The sequence below is a fragment of the Somniosus microcephalus genome, chromosome 15 (assembly GCF_052327205.1).
Source record: "Somniosus microcephalus isolate GS21.2 chromosome 15, FLI_Smic_1.0, whole genome shotgun sequence".
NCBI classification, from domain to species: Eukaryota; Metazoa; Chordata; class Chondrichthyes; order Squaliformes; family Somniosidae; genus Somniosus; species Somniosus microcephalus.
This window is the reverse complement of record NC_141001.1, coordinates 121158747-121172981: the sequence shown is the minus strand read 5'-3', so window position 1 is coordinate 121172981 and position 14235 is coordinate 121158747. Positions and strand designations below refer to the sequence as shown.

The following is a 14235-nucleotide window of genomic DNA, read 5'->3' as shown; positions in this document are numbered from 1 at the left end:
GATTGGAAGATTATGACCAGTACCTCTGCGATTTCCTCCTTCAGCATCCTAGGATGCATCCCATCTGCATCTGGTGACTGATCTACTTTAAGTACAGACAGCCTTTCTAGTACCTCCTCTTTAGCAATTTTTATCTCATCCAGTATCTCAACTCTGTGCTCTTTCACTGACTTTGGCAGCATCTTCTTCCTTGGTGAAGACAGATGCAAAGTACTCATTTAATACCTCAGCCATGCCCTCTGCCTCCATGCGTAGGTCTCCTTTTTGGTCCCTAATCTGCCTCACTCCTTCTCTTACTACCCGTTTATTATTTATGTGCCCATAGAAGACACTTGAATACCCTTTTATGTTAGCTGCCAATCTTTTCTCTTACTCTCTCTTTGCCCCTCTTATTTTCTTTTTCACTTCCCCTCTGAACTTTCTATATTCAGCCTGATTCTCGACCTGTCATACGTGCTCTTTTTCTGCTTCTTCTTACTCTCTGTCTCTTTCATCATCCAGGGAGCTCTAGCTTTAGTTGCTCTACCTTTCCCCCTCGTGGGAATGCACCTCGACTGTACCTGAACTATTTCCTCTTTAAAGGCAGCCCATTGTTCGATTACAGTTTTGCCTGCCAATCTTTGATTCCAATTTCCCCGGGCCAGATCCGTTCTCAATCCACTGGAATTTGCCTTCCTCCAATTAAGTATTTTTACTCTAGATTGCTCCCTGTCCTTTTCCGTTTAATTTAAACCTTGTGATACTATGATCACTGTTCCCTAAATGTCCCCCTACTGACACTTGCTCCACTTGACCCGCCTCATCCCCCAGAACCAGATCCAGCAATGCCTCCTTCCTCGTTGGGCTGGAAATGTACTGATCAAGAAAGTTCTCCTGAACATACCTCAGAAATTCTTCCCTCTCTGCCCTTTACACTATTACTATCCCAGTCTATATTGGGATAATTGAAGTCCCCCATTATCACTACCCTATAGTTCTTGCACCTCTCTGTAATTTCCCTGCAAATTTGCTCCTCTATTTTTCCCACTAGTTGGCGGTCTATAGAATACACCTAGTAGTGTAATGGCACCTCTATTATTTCTTAACTCTAACCAAATAGATTATGTCGTTGACCCCTCCAGGACATCCTCTCTCTCCAGCACTGTAACATTCTCCTTAACCAATACTGCCACACCACCACCTTTCTTTCCTTCCCTATCTTTCTTAAACACCTTATATCCAGGAATATTCAAAACCCAATTCTGCCCTTTTTTGAGCCAGGTCTCCGTTATCGCCATGACATCATATTCCCATGTGGCTATTTGCGCCTGCAGCTCACCAACCTTATTTACCACGCTTCGTGCGTTTACACACATGCCCTGTAAACCTATCTTCGACCTTCTTGTATTCTCTCTTAGTCTGACCCCACCTAATACCGTACTATTTCTTACTCTAGTACTGTCTCTCCCAATCCTTTGAGCCCATTGTTTCTCCTTTCTAATGCTACATCCTGGTGCCCATCCCACTGCCAAATTAGTTTAAACCCTCCCCCACAGCACTAGCAAACCCATCCCCCGCGAGGATACTGGTCCCAGCTCTGTTGAGGTGCAACCTGTCCGGCCTTTACAGGTCCCACCTCCCCCAGTACCGGTCCCAATGTCTCAGGAATCTGAAGCTGTCCCAGGAATCTGAAGCCCTCCCTCCTGCACCATCTCTCCAGCCACGCATTCATCTGCTCTATCCTCCTATTTCTATACTTACTCGTACGTGGCACCGGGAGTAATCCGGAGATTACTACCTTTGAGACCCTGCTTTTTAATCTCTTTCCTTAAAATCTGCCTGCAGGACCTCATCCCTCTTTGTACCTATGTCGTTGGTACCGATTTGGACCATGACCTCTGGCTGTTCACCCTCCCCCCCTCAGAATGTTCTGCAGCCACTCAGTGACATCCTTGACCCTGGCACTAAGGAGCCAACATACCATCCTGGAATCACATCTGCGGCCGCAGAAACGCCTGTCTGTTTCCCTAATATCGAATTTCCTACCACTATTAACTTCCCAGAGGAACCATCGCCCCCACCAGTACTCAGAACCGAATACTGGTTGGCGCGTGAGATGCACTCGGGGAACTCCTGCACTACCTGCCTGGTGGTCCTCTTCTGTCTAACAATCATCCATTCCCCCTCTGCCTGCACACTCTTACTCTGCGGGGTGACCACCTCCTGAAACGTGCTATCCACGTAGCTCTCAGCCTCACGGATGCACCGCAGTGACACCAGCTGCTGCTCAAGCTCCTCCAGCCGACGGCATTTCCTGTACACGTGGTTGTCCAGGATACGGGAAGCGTCCTGGAGTCCCCAATGTAGCAGGATGTGCATTCCGTGGGACTGAGGTGCTCTGCCATCCCTCTATTTATTTGACTATTAACCTAACTTAACAGAAATAAACTTTAAGACCAAGAGTCTTAACAGTCAGGCCGACCTTTATCTCCGGCTGCTTCTCTTGCTCTCTTAGTTAAAGTCTTTATTCACACGATTATCTCTAGTTATATTAGTTTATCTAGTTAAATTAGAGAGAATAAAACGCTAATACTCGCCCACCAATCACCTACCTGCTGTCCTGTGACGTCACACCTTGATTTTGCTGTTCTTTTGGAATTTGCCGGATTAGTATCTGCCGCCTCGGCTGCCGACTCTTTCCAGGTCCGCGATGTGGCAAATTGCATTTCTGATTTTAATAAGTGAGTAATAGACACTATCGCTGGGCATGTGATCCCTATGCTTGTATTTGCATGGTGTACGCAAGTGTTGATAAAATGAAAAGCAGAGTGCGCGAGTGTTTATTGGTTGTTAGTGCTTTACAACAACCAAGGAGCTGAATTCCAGAGGCGAGGTGAGAGTGACTGCCCTTGACATCAAGGCACCATTTGACTGAGTCTGGCATCAAGGAGCCCTAGTAAAACTGAAGTCAGTGGGAATCGGGGCTGGAGTCACATACCTAGCACAAAGGAAGATGGTTGTGGTGATTGAAGGTCAGTCATCACAGCCCCAGGACATCGCTGCAGGAGCTCCTCAGGGCAGTGTCCGAGGCCCAACCATCTTCAGCTGCTTCATCAATGACCTTCCCTCCAAAATAAGTCAGAAATGGGGATGTTCGCTGAGGACTGCACAGTGTTCAGCGCCATTCACAACTCCCCAGATAATGAAGCAGTCCATGCCCGCATTCAACAAGACCTTGACAGCGTTCAGGCTTGGGCTGATAAGTGGCAGGTAACATTCGCACCACAGAAGTACCAGGCAATGACTATCACCAACAAGCGAGAGTCTAACCATCTCCCCATGACATTCAATGGCATTACCATCGTCGAATCCTCCACTATCAACATCCTGGGGGGTCACCATTAACCAGAAACTTAACTGGGCCAGCCACATAATTACTGTGGCAACAAGAGCAGGTCAGAGGCTGGGTATTCTGCAGCGAGTGTCTCACCTCCTGACTTCGCAAAGCCTTTCCACCATCTACAAGGCCCAAGTAAGGAGTGTGATGGAATACTCTCCACTTGCCTGGATGAGTGCAGCTCCAACAACACTCAAGAAGCTCGACACCATCCAGGACAAAGCAGCCCGCTTGATCGGCACCCCATCCACCACCTTAAACATTCACTCCCTCCACCACCGGCGCACTGTGGCTGCAGTGTGCACCATCTACAAGATGCACTGCAGCAACTCGCCAAGGCTTCTTCGGCAGCGCCTCCCAAACCCGTGACCTCTTCCACCTAGAAGGACAAGGGCAGCAGGCGCATGGGAACACCACCACCTCCAAGTGCCCCTCCAAATCGCGCACCATCCTGACTTGGAAATATATCGGCCGTTCCTTCATCGTCGCTGGGTCAAAATCCTGGAACTCCCTCCCTAACAGCACTGTGGGAGCACCTTCACCACACGGACTGCAGCGGTTCAAGAAGGCGTCTCACCACCACCTTCTCAAGGACAACTAGGGATGGGCAATAAATGCTGGCCTTGCCAACAATGCCCACATCCCATAAGCGAATTTTTTTTTTTTAAAGGCACTATATAAATGCAAGGTTTTTAACGCAGTAAAACGTCCCAAGGCGCTTCACTGGAACGTTACCAAACAAAATTTGAAACCGAGACACACAAAGATATTAGGACAGGTGACTAAAAGCTTGGTCAAAGAGTTAGGTTTTAAGGAGCGTCTTAAAGGAGAAGAGAGTGATGGAGAGGCGGAGCGATTTACTTCCTTGGTTACTGAATGGCGGTGGGGATGTTTAAGTAAATATGCACGTGAAGAATATTTACCGGTATTGTGCGAGTGTATGTGAGAGTTTGAGACTGTATGTGGCTAAAACTGTGTCACAGCAGCCTCACTTGTGGTTGGTCAGCTATTTCTATTGGTTGACACTGAGCTGAGATTCTCCAGAATAAAAGGAAACTTAGAATATTGGCTAATTCTCAAAGCATTTGTGTAATTTTTAAGAATGAAGCATTCAGAACTGTTTCCTATCGCAGATCAAGCTGTTCTGCATGCATCCCGTGCGGCAGGTAATGATGGAGAACAAACTGGAGGTTCACAAGGACAAAACATTACAAGAAGCTGTGGAGGTAGCATACAAGGTATGTGGACTTGAAGGATCTAAAACGAACCGATCTCCTACCAGATAGCAACTGTTGTCTTTTAAATACAGTATAAGGAAGCTCCTTCCAACTGAAAGAACTCTCCCTATCCCTTCCTACTTCAGTCACAGTTGGGATGGCTCAAGTATTAAGTTACAGGGTACAGAGGAGATTTACGCGGATGTTGCCTGAACTGGTGAATTTTAGCTATGATGAAAGATTGGATCGGCTGGGGTTGTTTTCTTTGGAGCAGAGGAGGCTGAGGGGAGACTTAATTGAGATGTATAAAATTATGAGGGGCCTAGGTAGAGTGGGTAGGAAGGACCTATTTCCCTTGGCAGAGAGGTCAATATCCAGGGGGTGTAGATTTAAAGTAATCGGTAGAAGGATTAGAGGTGGAGTTGAGGAGAACTTTTTTCACCCAGAGGGTGGTGGGGGTCTGGAACTCACTGCCTGAAAGGGTGGTAGAGGCAGAAACCCTCACCACATTTAAAAAGTACTTGGATCTGCACTCGAAGTGCTGTAACCTACAGGGATACGGACTAAGAGCTGGACAGTGGGATTAGGCTGGAGCGCTCTCTTTCGGCCAGCATGGACACGATGGGCCGAATGGCCTCTTTCTGTGCCATAAATTCCTTTGATTCTACGTTACACCGCAGACATTAACCATACATTAGCGGTTAGTGACGACCTTCTGTTTCTGTGCTTTCCGTTTGAAGCTCATGGATTTAGAAGAGGCACTTCCACCTGACTGCTGCCGCCTGGTCAAGTATGACGAGTTCCACGATTACTTGGAGCGCTCGTACGAGGGAGAGGAGGATACTCCAGTGGGGCTGCTCCTGGGTGGAGTTAAGTCGTCTTATATGTTCGACCTGCTGCTGGAGACGAGGCGACCTGATCAAGCTTTTCAACCGTATAAATCGGGCGGTAAGTTTCTTTCATCAGTGCCAGGAAAATCTCACCACTGTTTTCATTTCAAAATAATTGTCAAGGGAATTTATTTAGAATCCAGTGATTTTTCTTTGTTTAAATTTCCATTTTCACTCTCTTGCGTTCCCGCCATCAGATCAGACGACTGTACCCGCGACAGTGCAGCACTCCCTCAGTACTACACTAGCGTGTTGGCCTAGATTATGTGCTTGAGTCCGTAATGAAACCAAAACCTCCTGATGCAAATTTCTCCCCTTCAAGTATTTATCCAATTCCCTTTTGAAAGTTTATTATTGAATCTGCTTCCACCGCCCTTTCAGGCAGCGCGTTCCAGATCACAACAACTCGCTGCGTAAATATTTTTTCCTCCTGTCGCCTCTGGTTCTTTGCCAATTACCTTCACTCTGTGTCCTCTGGTTACTGACCCTCCTGCCACTGGAAACAGTTTCTCCTTATTTACTCCAGCAAATGCCTTCAAGATTTTGAGCACTTCTATTAAATCTCACCTTAACCTCTGCTCTAAGAAAAACAACCCGTTTCTCCAGTCTCTCCACGCAACTGAAGTCCCTCCTCCCTGGTACCATTCTGGTCAATCTCCTCCGTACCCTCTCCAAGGCCTTGACATCCTTCCTAAAGTGTGGTGCCCAGAATTGAACACAATACTCCAGCTGGAGTAAAACACACTTTAGCATCACTTCCTTCCTTTTCTACTCTATACCTCTATTTGTAAAGCCAAGGATCCCATATGCCTTTTTAGCAGCCTTCTCAACTTGTCCTGCCACCTACAAAGACTTGTGTGCACGCACCCCCCCAAGACGCTCTGTTCCTGCACCCCATTTAAAATTTCACAATTACACAACTTTCCAATTTTTTTTTTTTTTGCTAAATGTGTTTCGAACTCTGGTCAGTACCATGAGGCCTATTGTGAGCAGTCACTCCTGGTACCTTCTGACAGATTAATGGAATTAGTTCAGGTGGAATTTTTCTGAGGGAGAGCTCAAGAAACGGAGGCTTGAGCTATAGTTCAGAATGGCTGACCTGCCAATATTGTTTAGATGGTCCTAGCCAGCATGTTCAAAAGCTAGAAGCATCAGAGAGAGATGGGATGCATTCAGTAGATTTTTTAATTTTTTAATTCACCCACGGGATGTGGGCGTCACTGGCAAGGCCAGTATTTATTACCCATCCCTAGTTGCCCCCTCGAGAAGGTGGTGGTGAGCCGCCTTCTTGAACCGCTGCAGTCCGTGTGGTGAAGGTGCTCCCACAGTGCTGTTAGGGAGGGAGTTCCAGGATTTTGACCCAGCGATGATGAAGGATCAGCGATATATTTCCAAGTCAGGATGGTGTGCAACTTGGAGGTGGTGGTGTTCCCATGCGCCTGCTGCCATTGTCCTTCTAGGTGGAAGAGGTCGCGGGTTTGGGAGGTGCTGTTGAAGAAGCCTTGGCGAGTTGCTGCAGTGCATCTTGTAGATGGTACACACTGCAGCCACGGTACGCCGGTGGTGGAGGGAGTGAATGTTTAAGGTGGTGGATGAGGTGCCAATCAAGCGGGCTGCTTTGTCCTGGATGGTGCCGAGCTGCTTGAGTGTTGTTGGAGCTGCACTCATCCAGGCAAGCGGAGAGTATTCCATCACACTCCTGACTTGTGCCTTGTAGATGGTGGAAAGGCTTTGGGGAGTCAGGAGGTGAGACACTCACCGCAGAATACCTATCCTCTGACCTGCTCTTGTAGCCACAGTATTTATGTGGCTGGTCCAGTTAAGTTTCTGGTCAATGGTGACCCCCAGGATGTTGGTGGTGGGGGATTCGGCGATGGTAATGCTGTTGGATTGGAGAATGGAGGAAATCTGATTCAGGGTCCAGGTCCACTTGTCATCTTGACAGCCTTCTAGAGGATTAAACAAATCCACAGATTAACAAAGTTGCAGAATCATTTCTTGATTTACATCAGGATTTTTTTTTTCAGTCAGCTAGTCCAGTAGTGCAATCAATTTTCGCTTGGACATTGATGGTGAACTGGGACTCGCTGTTCCACTGATGATTGTCACCCATGCCAAGGCCAATATACTGAGCTTGGAATCTTCGTTGTACATATCAAGAGAACACCAGAAGATGACCCTTCTTTGGAAGGCTAACTCGGGGCAGTATACACCTTGCCAGGTCATCTGGCTTCAATGTAATACCATCCACGTAATCAAAATGAAAGCCATTGTGTACATTCCTGGAAAGAGGCCAGAACCCTGATCTCGCAACACTTCACTATCAACAGCGTATCCATAAAAGATTCCATCAAAGAAGATATTGCAGCACAAGCTATAAGTTGCACCTCAAACATGCACTCTGGAGACAGGTCTGGCTGGCTGGGGAGCCTGTCCTGGGTCTTTGGGGGGAGGGGGGCAGCAAGTTGTTTTTCCTTCAAGATATTAAGGGGAACTGCTAGGGTAGATAGAGAGAAACTATTTGTACTGGTTGGGGAGTCTAGGACTAGGGGACAGGTCTTTCAGGAGTGAAGTTAGGAAACACTGCTACACACAAAGGGTGGTAGAAGTTTGGAACTCTGCAAACGGTGATTGATGCTAGATTAATTGTTAATTTTAATTTTAAATCTGAGATTGATAGATTTCTGTTAACCAAAGCTGTTAAGAGATGTGGGGAAAAGGTGGGTATATGGAATTAGGACGCAGATCGGCCATGATCTAATTGAATGGTGGAACAGGCTCAAGGGGCTCAATGGTCGTCTCCTGTTCCTATGTTCATCCCAAAATAAAAGAGAAGCACAGTTGGCATACCACGATAATTCCAGGCGGCCATGATGTTGTACAAATTTTCAGAACCTCTCTGGCCACGGGAGGTGCCAGAGGACTGGAGGACAACTAACGTAGTACCATTATTCAAGAAGGGTAGTAGGGATAAACCAGGGAATTATAGGCCAGTGAGCCTAACATCAGTGGTAGGGAAATTATTGGAAAAAATTCTGAGGGACAGAATTAGTCTCCACTTGGAGAGGCAAGGATTAATCAAGGATAGTCAGCATGGCTTTGTCAGGGGGAGATCATGTCTAACCAATTTGATTGAATTTTTCAAGGGGGTGACTAGGTGTGTGGATGAGGGTAGTGCAGTTGATGTAGTCTACATGGACTTCAGTAAGGTTTTTGACAAAGTCCCGCGTGGGAGACTGGTCAAGAAGGTAAGAGCCCATGGGATCCAGGGCAGTTTGGCACATTGGATCCAAAATTGGCTTAGTGGCAGGAGGCAGAGGGTGATGGTCAAAGGTTGTTTTTGTGACTGGAAGCCTGTGTCCAGTGGTGTACCGCTGGGATCGGTGCTGGGTCCTTTGCTGTTTGTAGTGTACATTAATGATTTAGATAGGAATGTAGGAGGTATGATCAGTAAGGTCGTAGATGACATGAAAATTGGTGGAGTGGTAAATAGCGAGGAGGGAAGCCTCAGGCTACAGGACGATATAGATGGGTTGGTTAGATGGGCAGAACAGTGGTAAATGGAATTTAACCCTGAAAAGTGTGAGGTGATGCATTTTGGGAGGACTAACAAGGCAAGGGAATACACAATGAATGGTAGGACAGAGGATCAGAGGGACCTTGGTGTGCATGTACATAGATCCCTGAAGGCAGTAGGACAGGTAGATAAGGTGGTTAAGAAGCCAAATGGGATACTTGCCTTCATTAGCCGAGGCATAGAATATAAGAGCAGGGAGGTTATGATGGAGCTGTACAAAACGCTAGTTAGGCCACAACTGGAATACTGTGTGCAGTTCTGGTCGCCACACTAGGAAGGATGTGATTGCATTGGAGAGGGTGCAGAGGCGATTCACCAGGATGTTACCTGGGCTGGAGCACTTTAGCTATGAAGAGAGACTGGACAGGCTGAGGTTGTTTTCCTTAGAGCAGAGAAGGCTGAGGGGGGACCTGATTGAGGTGTACAAAATTGAGGGGCATAGATAGGGTAGATAGAAAGGAAATTTTCCCTTTAGTAGAGGGGCCAATAACCAGGGGGCATAGTTTCAAGGTAAGGGGCAGGAGGTTTAGAGGGGATTTGAGGAAAAACTTTTTCACCCAGAGCGTGGTCGGAATCTGGAACTCACTGCCTGAAAGGGTGGTAGGGGCAGGAACCCTCGCAACATTCAAGAAGCACTTGAAACGCCTTAGCATACAAGGCTACGGACCAAGTGCTGGAAAATGGGATTAGAATAGACAGGGCTTGATGGCTGACGTGGACACGATGGGCTGAAGGGCCTCTTTCTGTGCTGTATAACTGTGACTTGTCTGTACTCTGCTGCCGTGAGACGACTGACCATCTTCTACCTTCAGGAAGGCGCTGGGACCCCCCTGCCAGCAGACTGCCCCCCTCCAGGACCCCCTGCCAGCAGACTGCCTCCCTCCAGGACCCCCCCCGCCAGCAGAATGCCTCCCTCCAGGACACCCCGCCAGCAGACTGCCTCCCTCCGGGAACTCACACCAGCAGACTGCCTCCCCCCAGGATTCCCCCCCCACCAGCAGACTGCCTCCCCCCACCAGCAGATTGCCTCCCCCCAGGAGCCCCATCAGCAGACTGCCTCCCCCCACCAGCAGACTGCCTCCCCCCAGGACCCCCCACCAGCAGACTGCCTCCCCCCAGGACCCCCCACCAGCAGACTGCTTCCCTAGGGACCCCCCACCGGCAGACTGCCTCCTTCCACGAGCCCACCCCCCCACCAGCAGACTGCCTCCCTCCATGACACCCCCACCAGCAGAATGCCTCCCTCGTCACTTGAATTCCAAATGATCCCAGGGCTAACCTGGATTGACAGCCAGAAACTATCTCAACCCCAGAGATAATGCTAATAGCTATTTCTTCACGTCGGGTGATAGTGTTTTTGCGGCTCCAGTAACTGAATTTGTGTCTTTCACATCAGAAGAAACTTTTCAGAGGGAGCACGGGGCTGAAGGCACTGGATGGCAGAATCCCTGTACACTGGCCCCATGCGTCTCTTTGACCACAAAGGGTTCACGTTTAAAGAATAAGCAGCTTCAGAGAGGGAACGTGGTGCAGCAACTGTCGGCATTAAGAGCAGTGCATCGGCCCTTTGCTGCTGCTTCCCTTCAAAGCAAAGTTTACCCAGTCTCTCTGTGGCTGGCAGACTGCGGCATGCGGTTAGTTAGTAGCAGGGACTCGCTGCGAGGAAGCTGTGGATTTGGCTGCAAATTCTGCAGTAAGGTAATCCCCCACATACCAAGCTTTCACCCCTGGATCTTGCTCTCTTGTACATCTGAGTGTTTAAGAAGTTTCGGCAGTTTTTTTGAAATAGTGAATCAGAAGTTGAAATCCTGTGAATTTACTTCTGTAACATAATCTTGGTGAGCAAAGGTCATGTTGGTGATCTTTGAGCAACAGGAGAGGAAGGTCACGGTGAAAGACAAACTTCCTTTAAAGGAACAGTTCCATCAGTTGAATTTTTCTGGGCAGTTACCTAATTTACCCATGGTACATCAAGGATACTAAATTTAAAAATCCAGGCTTTAGAGAGGGTGCAGAAAGATTTACGAGAATGATTCCAGGATGAGGGCCTTCAGTTACGGGGATAGACTGGAGAAGCTGGGGTTGTTCTCCTTGGAGCAGAGAAGATTGAGAGGAGACTTGATAGAGGTGTTCAAATCATGAGGGGTCTGGACAGAGTAGATAGAGAGAAACTGTTCCCATTGGTGGAAGGGTCGAGAACCAGAGGGGACAGATTTAAGGTGATTGGCAGAAGAACCAAAGGCGACATGAGGAAAAACTTTTTTACTCAGCGAGTGGTTAGGATCTGGAATGCACTGCCTGAAAGGGTGGTGGAGGCAGATTCAATCGTGGCTTTCAAAAGGGAGTTGGATAAGTACCTGAAGGAAAAAAAGGGCGGGGGAGTGGGACTAGCTGAAGTGCTCTTCCAGAGAGCTGGTGCGGGCCGAATGGCCGCCTCCTGTGCTGTAACCATTCTATGATTCTATTCTATGTTCAAAAATGCTACACCTGAAGGTGAATAACTGTCCAATTCTTACAATTCTGGAAGTCAAGTGAGTAAATTGACTGTATATGCTGACTGTGTGTCGTGTGTTGGAGAATCACTGAATGATCAGGAACAGTCAGTATATTCTGCACATTTTATGTTTGCAATGTTTATTACACTAATATGCCTACTTTTTAATCAACGTAAGATGTCATGCGATTTGTTTTATTTGTAGCCGGTTCACAATGTCTTGTGGCAATTTAAAAGGCCACAAAACGGTGTGGAGCACCATAACGGATGGATCATTGTCATTTTTGCCCTCTCATGTTGATCCATTGCATTTTGTTTAGAAGTGATGGTGAAAGTGCACGTGGTGGACCTGAAGACAGAAACTCTGGCTCCGCCCGTCAGTGTCCGGGCCTACCTTAATCAAACAGTGGCAGAGTTCAAACAGCTCATTTCCCAGGTAGGAGCTGCAGGCCGTTTGGTTCGTCAGTTTGTGTGCTTTGGTGAGTTCTGTTGAGTTTGAAAAGTGACATTGCCACAGTGAGCTGAATGTAGACCTTCGAACAGTCTCTGCTCGCAAGACAAACGAGGTTCAGCAAGTCTCAAACTGGTTTGCAGCAGAAGTGAGTCTGACTGATGCATGAGCCAGCCTACTGTTGGCATTTAGTTTTCTTCAGATGGCCCACATACCTAGATTATGAATATTGACTGGAGGACATCAAAAGGGAGGGCAGAGATTTTGTTGGGTAAAAGGCAAGTATAAAATTGAATAAACTCAGTTTAAATTAAAAATCAGAAAGCTCCATTTTGAGTTTTTAAAAATATTAACCTACTTCATTAGTCGACTGGTCTGATGTAAAGAAAGCAACAGTGGACGGTTCTTAGTTTTATAAACGCCTTCTGCAAACATCTCAAAGACCGCAAGTCTGTAATAATAAAAAAATGAAATAGTGGAAACGGGCAGTGTTAGACTTCATCAGAACTGAAAGATGAGAGAGCTCCTGGAGTGAAGCCAAAATAAGGCATTGCAATCACAAGCAGTTGTCCGGGGATTGACTGGACTGCAAACTACTCAATAGAGAAACGGGATGCTGGGGTATGGTGTAAACGCACATCTTGGTGAGGCTAATCAAAGGAATGTGATAATAGATGAGGTGGTTAAAAAGACAAAGGAGAGAGGAAAAGGTCAACCAAAAACTGCAGGTACATGAGCCGTGAAAGGAAAACAGTGAGTGCTAGAAACTCAGTTTATTCATTGTTACCCAAAGAGAAAGAAAATAAAGGCCAACACTCTGCAGTTTACAGGCTATTTAGCCCCATTAATGCCGCTTTTGTGGTTCCAATACCCGGTGTGTCCCGTCCCCCCGCCCCTGCGTTTTTTGGTGCTTGAACACTATTGAGCAGATTTTGAATCTTTGTTTTCAGTTCTGGCCAAGGTGGGTAGCTGAAGCATTCACTTTTCTTTTCCACAACACCAGGTTATAGTCCAACAGCTTTATTTGAAATCACAAGCTTTCGGAGCGCTGCTCCTTCGTCAGGTGAAGTGAAGAAATTTCTCCACTTCACCTGACGAAGGAGCAGCGCTCCGAAAGCTTGTGATTTCAAATAAAGCTGTTGGACTATAACCTGGTGTTGTGTGACTTCTTACATTTCTTTTCCAGGTACTGACTGAAGTGATGTAAAGATCGAGTGATCTGTAAACACTGCGACAGCTCAGATTAAGAGTCAGCGCTACGAGCATTAAATTAAGAGTCAGTTGTATTCAGTAATAAAAAAATATACATTTTTGTTCATATTTCAAAAGTGCTGGTTTGCTTTTATTCCCCTTAATATTTAACTTTGACAGGATTTGTCCAGCTTCTTTGTCGAATGAGTCAGTGCTGAGGATTTAGAGATGAACGGTTGAAATTCCTGAGTTTTATTAGCACAGGAACCATTATAGAAAACGCTGCTTCTCGAGTGCTTTTGAACGTGTCTAGCTGGAACACACTGCTCGATTTTATTAAAACAAAAGGATTACATTTAATTTTTGATAAGTCCTTTGAAAAGGCTTCAAAACTCTAAAACTGCAGCTGTCTAATTTGAGCCACATCTGCAATATTTTTCCCCTTCCCAGGCGTCATCGCACCAGTCACACACCCTGACTCCATTCTCATTCCTCTCTCCACCCCTCCCCCCTTCCTTTTCTTCCCCCTTCCTTTTCTTCCCCCCTTCCTTTTCTTCCCCCTCCTTCTCTTCCCCCTCCCCCTCCCTCCCTCCCTTCCTTTTCTTCCCCCTCCCTTCTCTTCCCCCTCCCCTCCCTCCCTCCCTTCCTTCTCTTCCCCTCCCTTCTCTTCCCCCTCCCTCCTTCTCTTCCCCTCCCTCCTTCTCTTCCCCCTCCCTCCTTCTCTTCCCCCTCCCTCCTTCTCTTCCCCCTCCCTCCTTCTCTTCCCCCTCCCTCCTTCTCTTCCCCCTCCCTCCTTCTCTTCCCCCTCCTCCTTCTCTTCCCCCTCCCTCCTTCTCTTCCCCCTCCCTCCTTCTCTTCCCCTCCCTCCTTCTCTTCCCCCTCCCTCCTTCTCTTCCCCCTCCCTCCTTCTCTTCCCCTCCCTCCTTCTCTTCCCCCTCCCTCCTTCTCTTCCCCCTCCCTCCTTCTCTTCCCCCTCCCTCCTTCTCTTCCCCCTCCCTCCTTCTCTTCCCCCTCCCTCCTTCTCTTCCCCCTCCCTCCT

The 14235-nt window shown here is 47.5% G+C and overlaps 1 protein-coding gene across 1 annotated transcript in view; it reads left to right on the top strand.

Moving 5' to 3' along the window:
* usp47 (ubiquitin specific peptidase 47) overlaps window positions 1-14235 on the top strand; it is a 199777-nt gene that overhangs the window by 144142 nt on the left and 41400 nt on the right. Inside the window, exons 17-20 of the mRNA XM_086007543.1 lie at window positions 4510-4614; window positions 5334-5541; window positions 11875-12033; window positions 12956-12966. Coding sequence (XP_085863669.1) covers window positions 4510-4614; window positions 5334-5541; window positions 11875-12033; window positions 12956-12966 — 483 coding nt within the window. The remainder of the gene's footprint in view (window positions 1-4509; window positions 4615-5333; window positions 5542-11874; window positions 12034-12955; window positions 12967-14235) is intronic.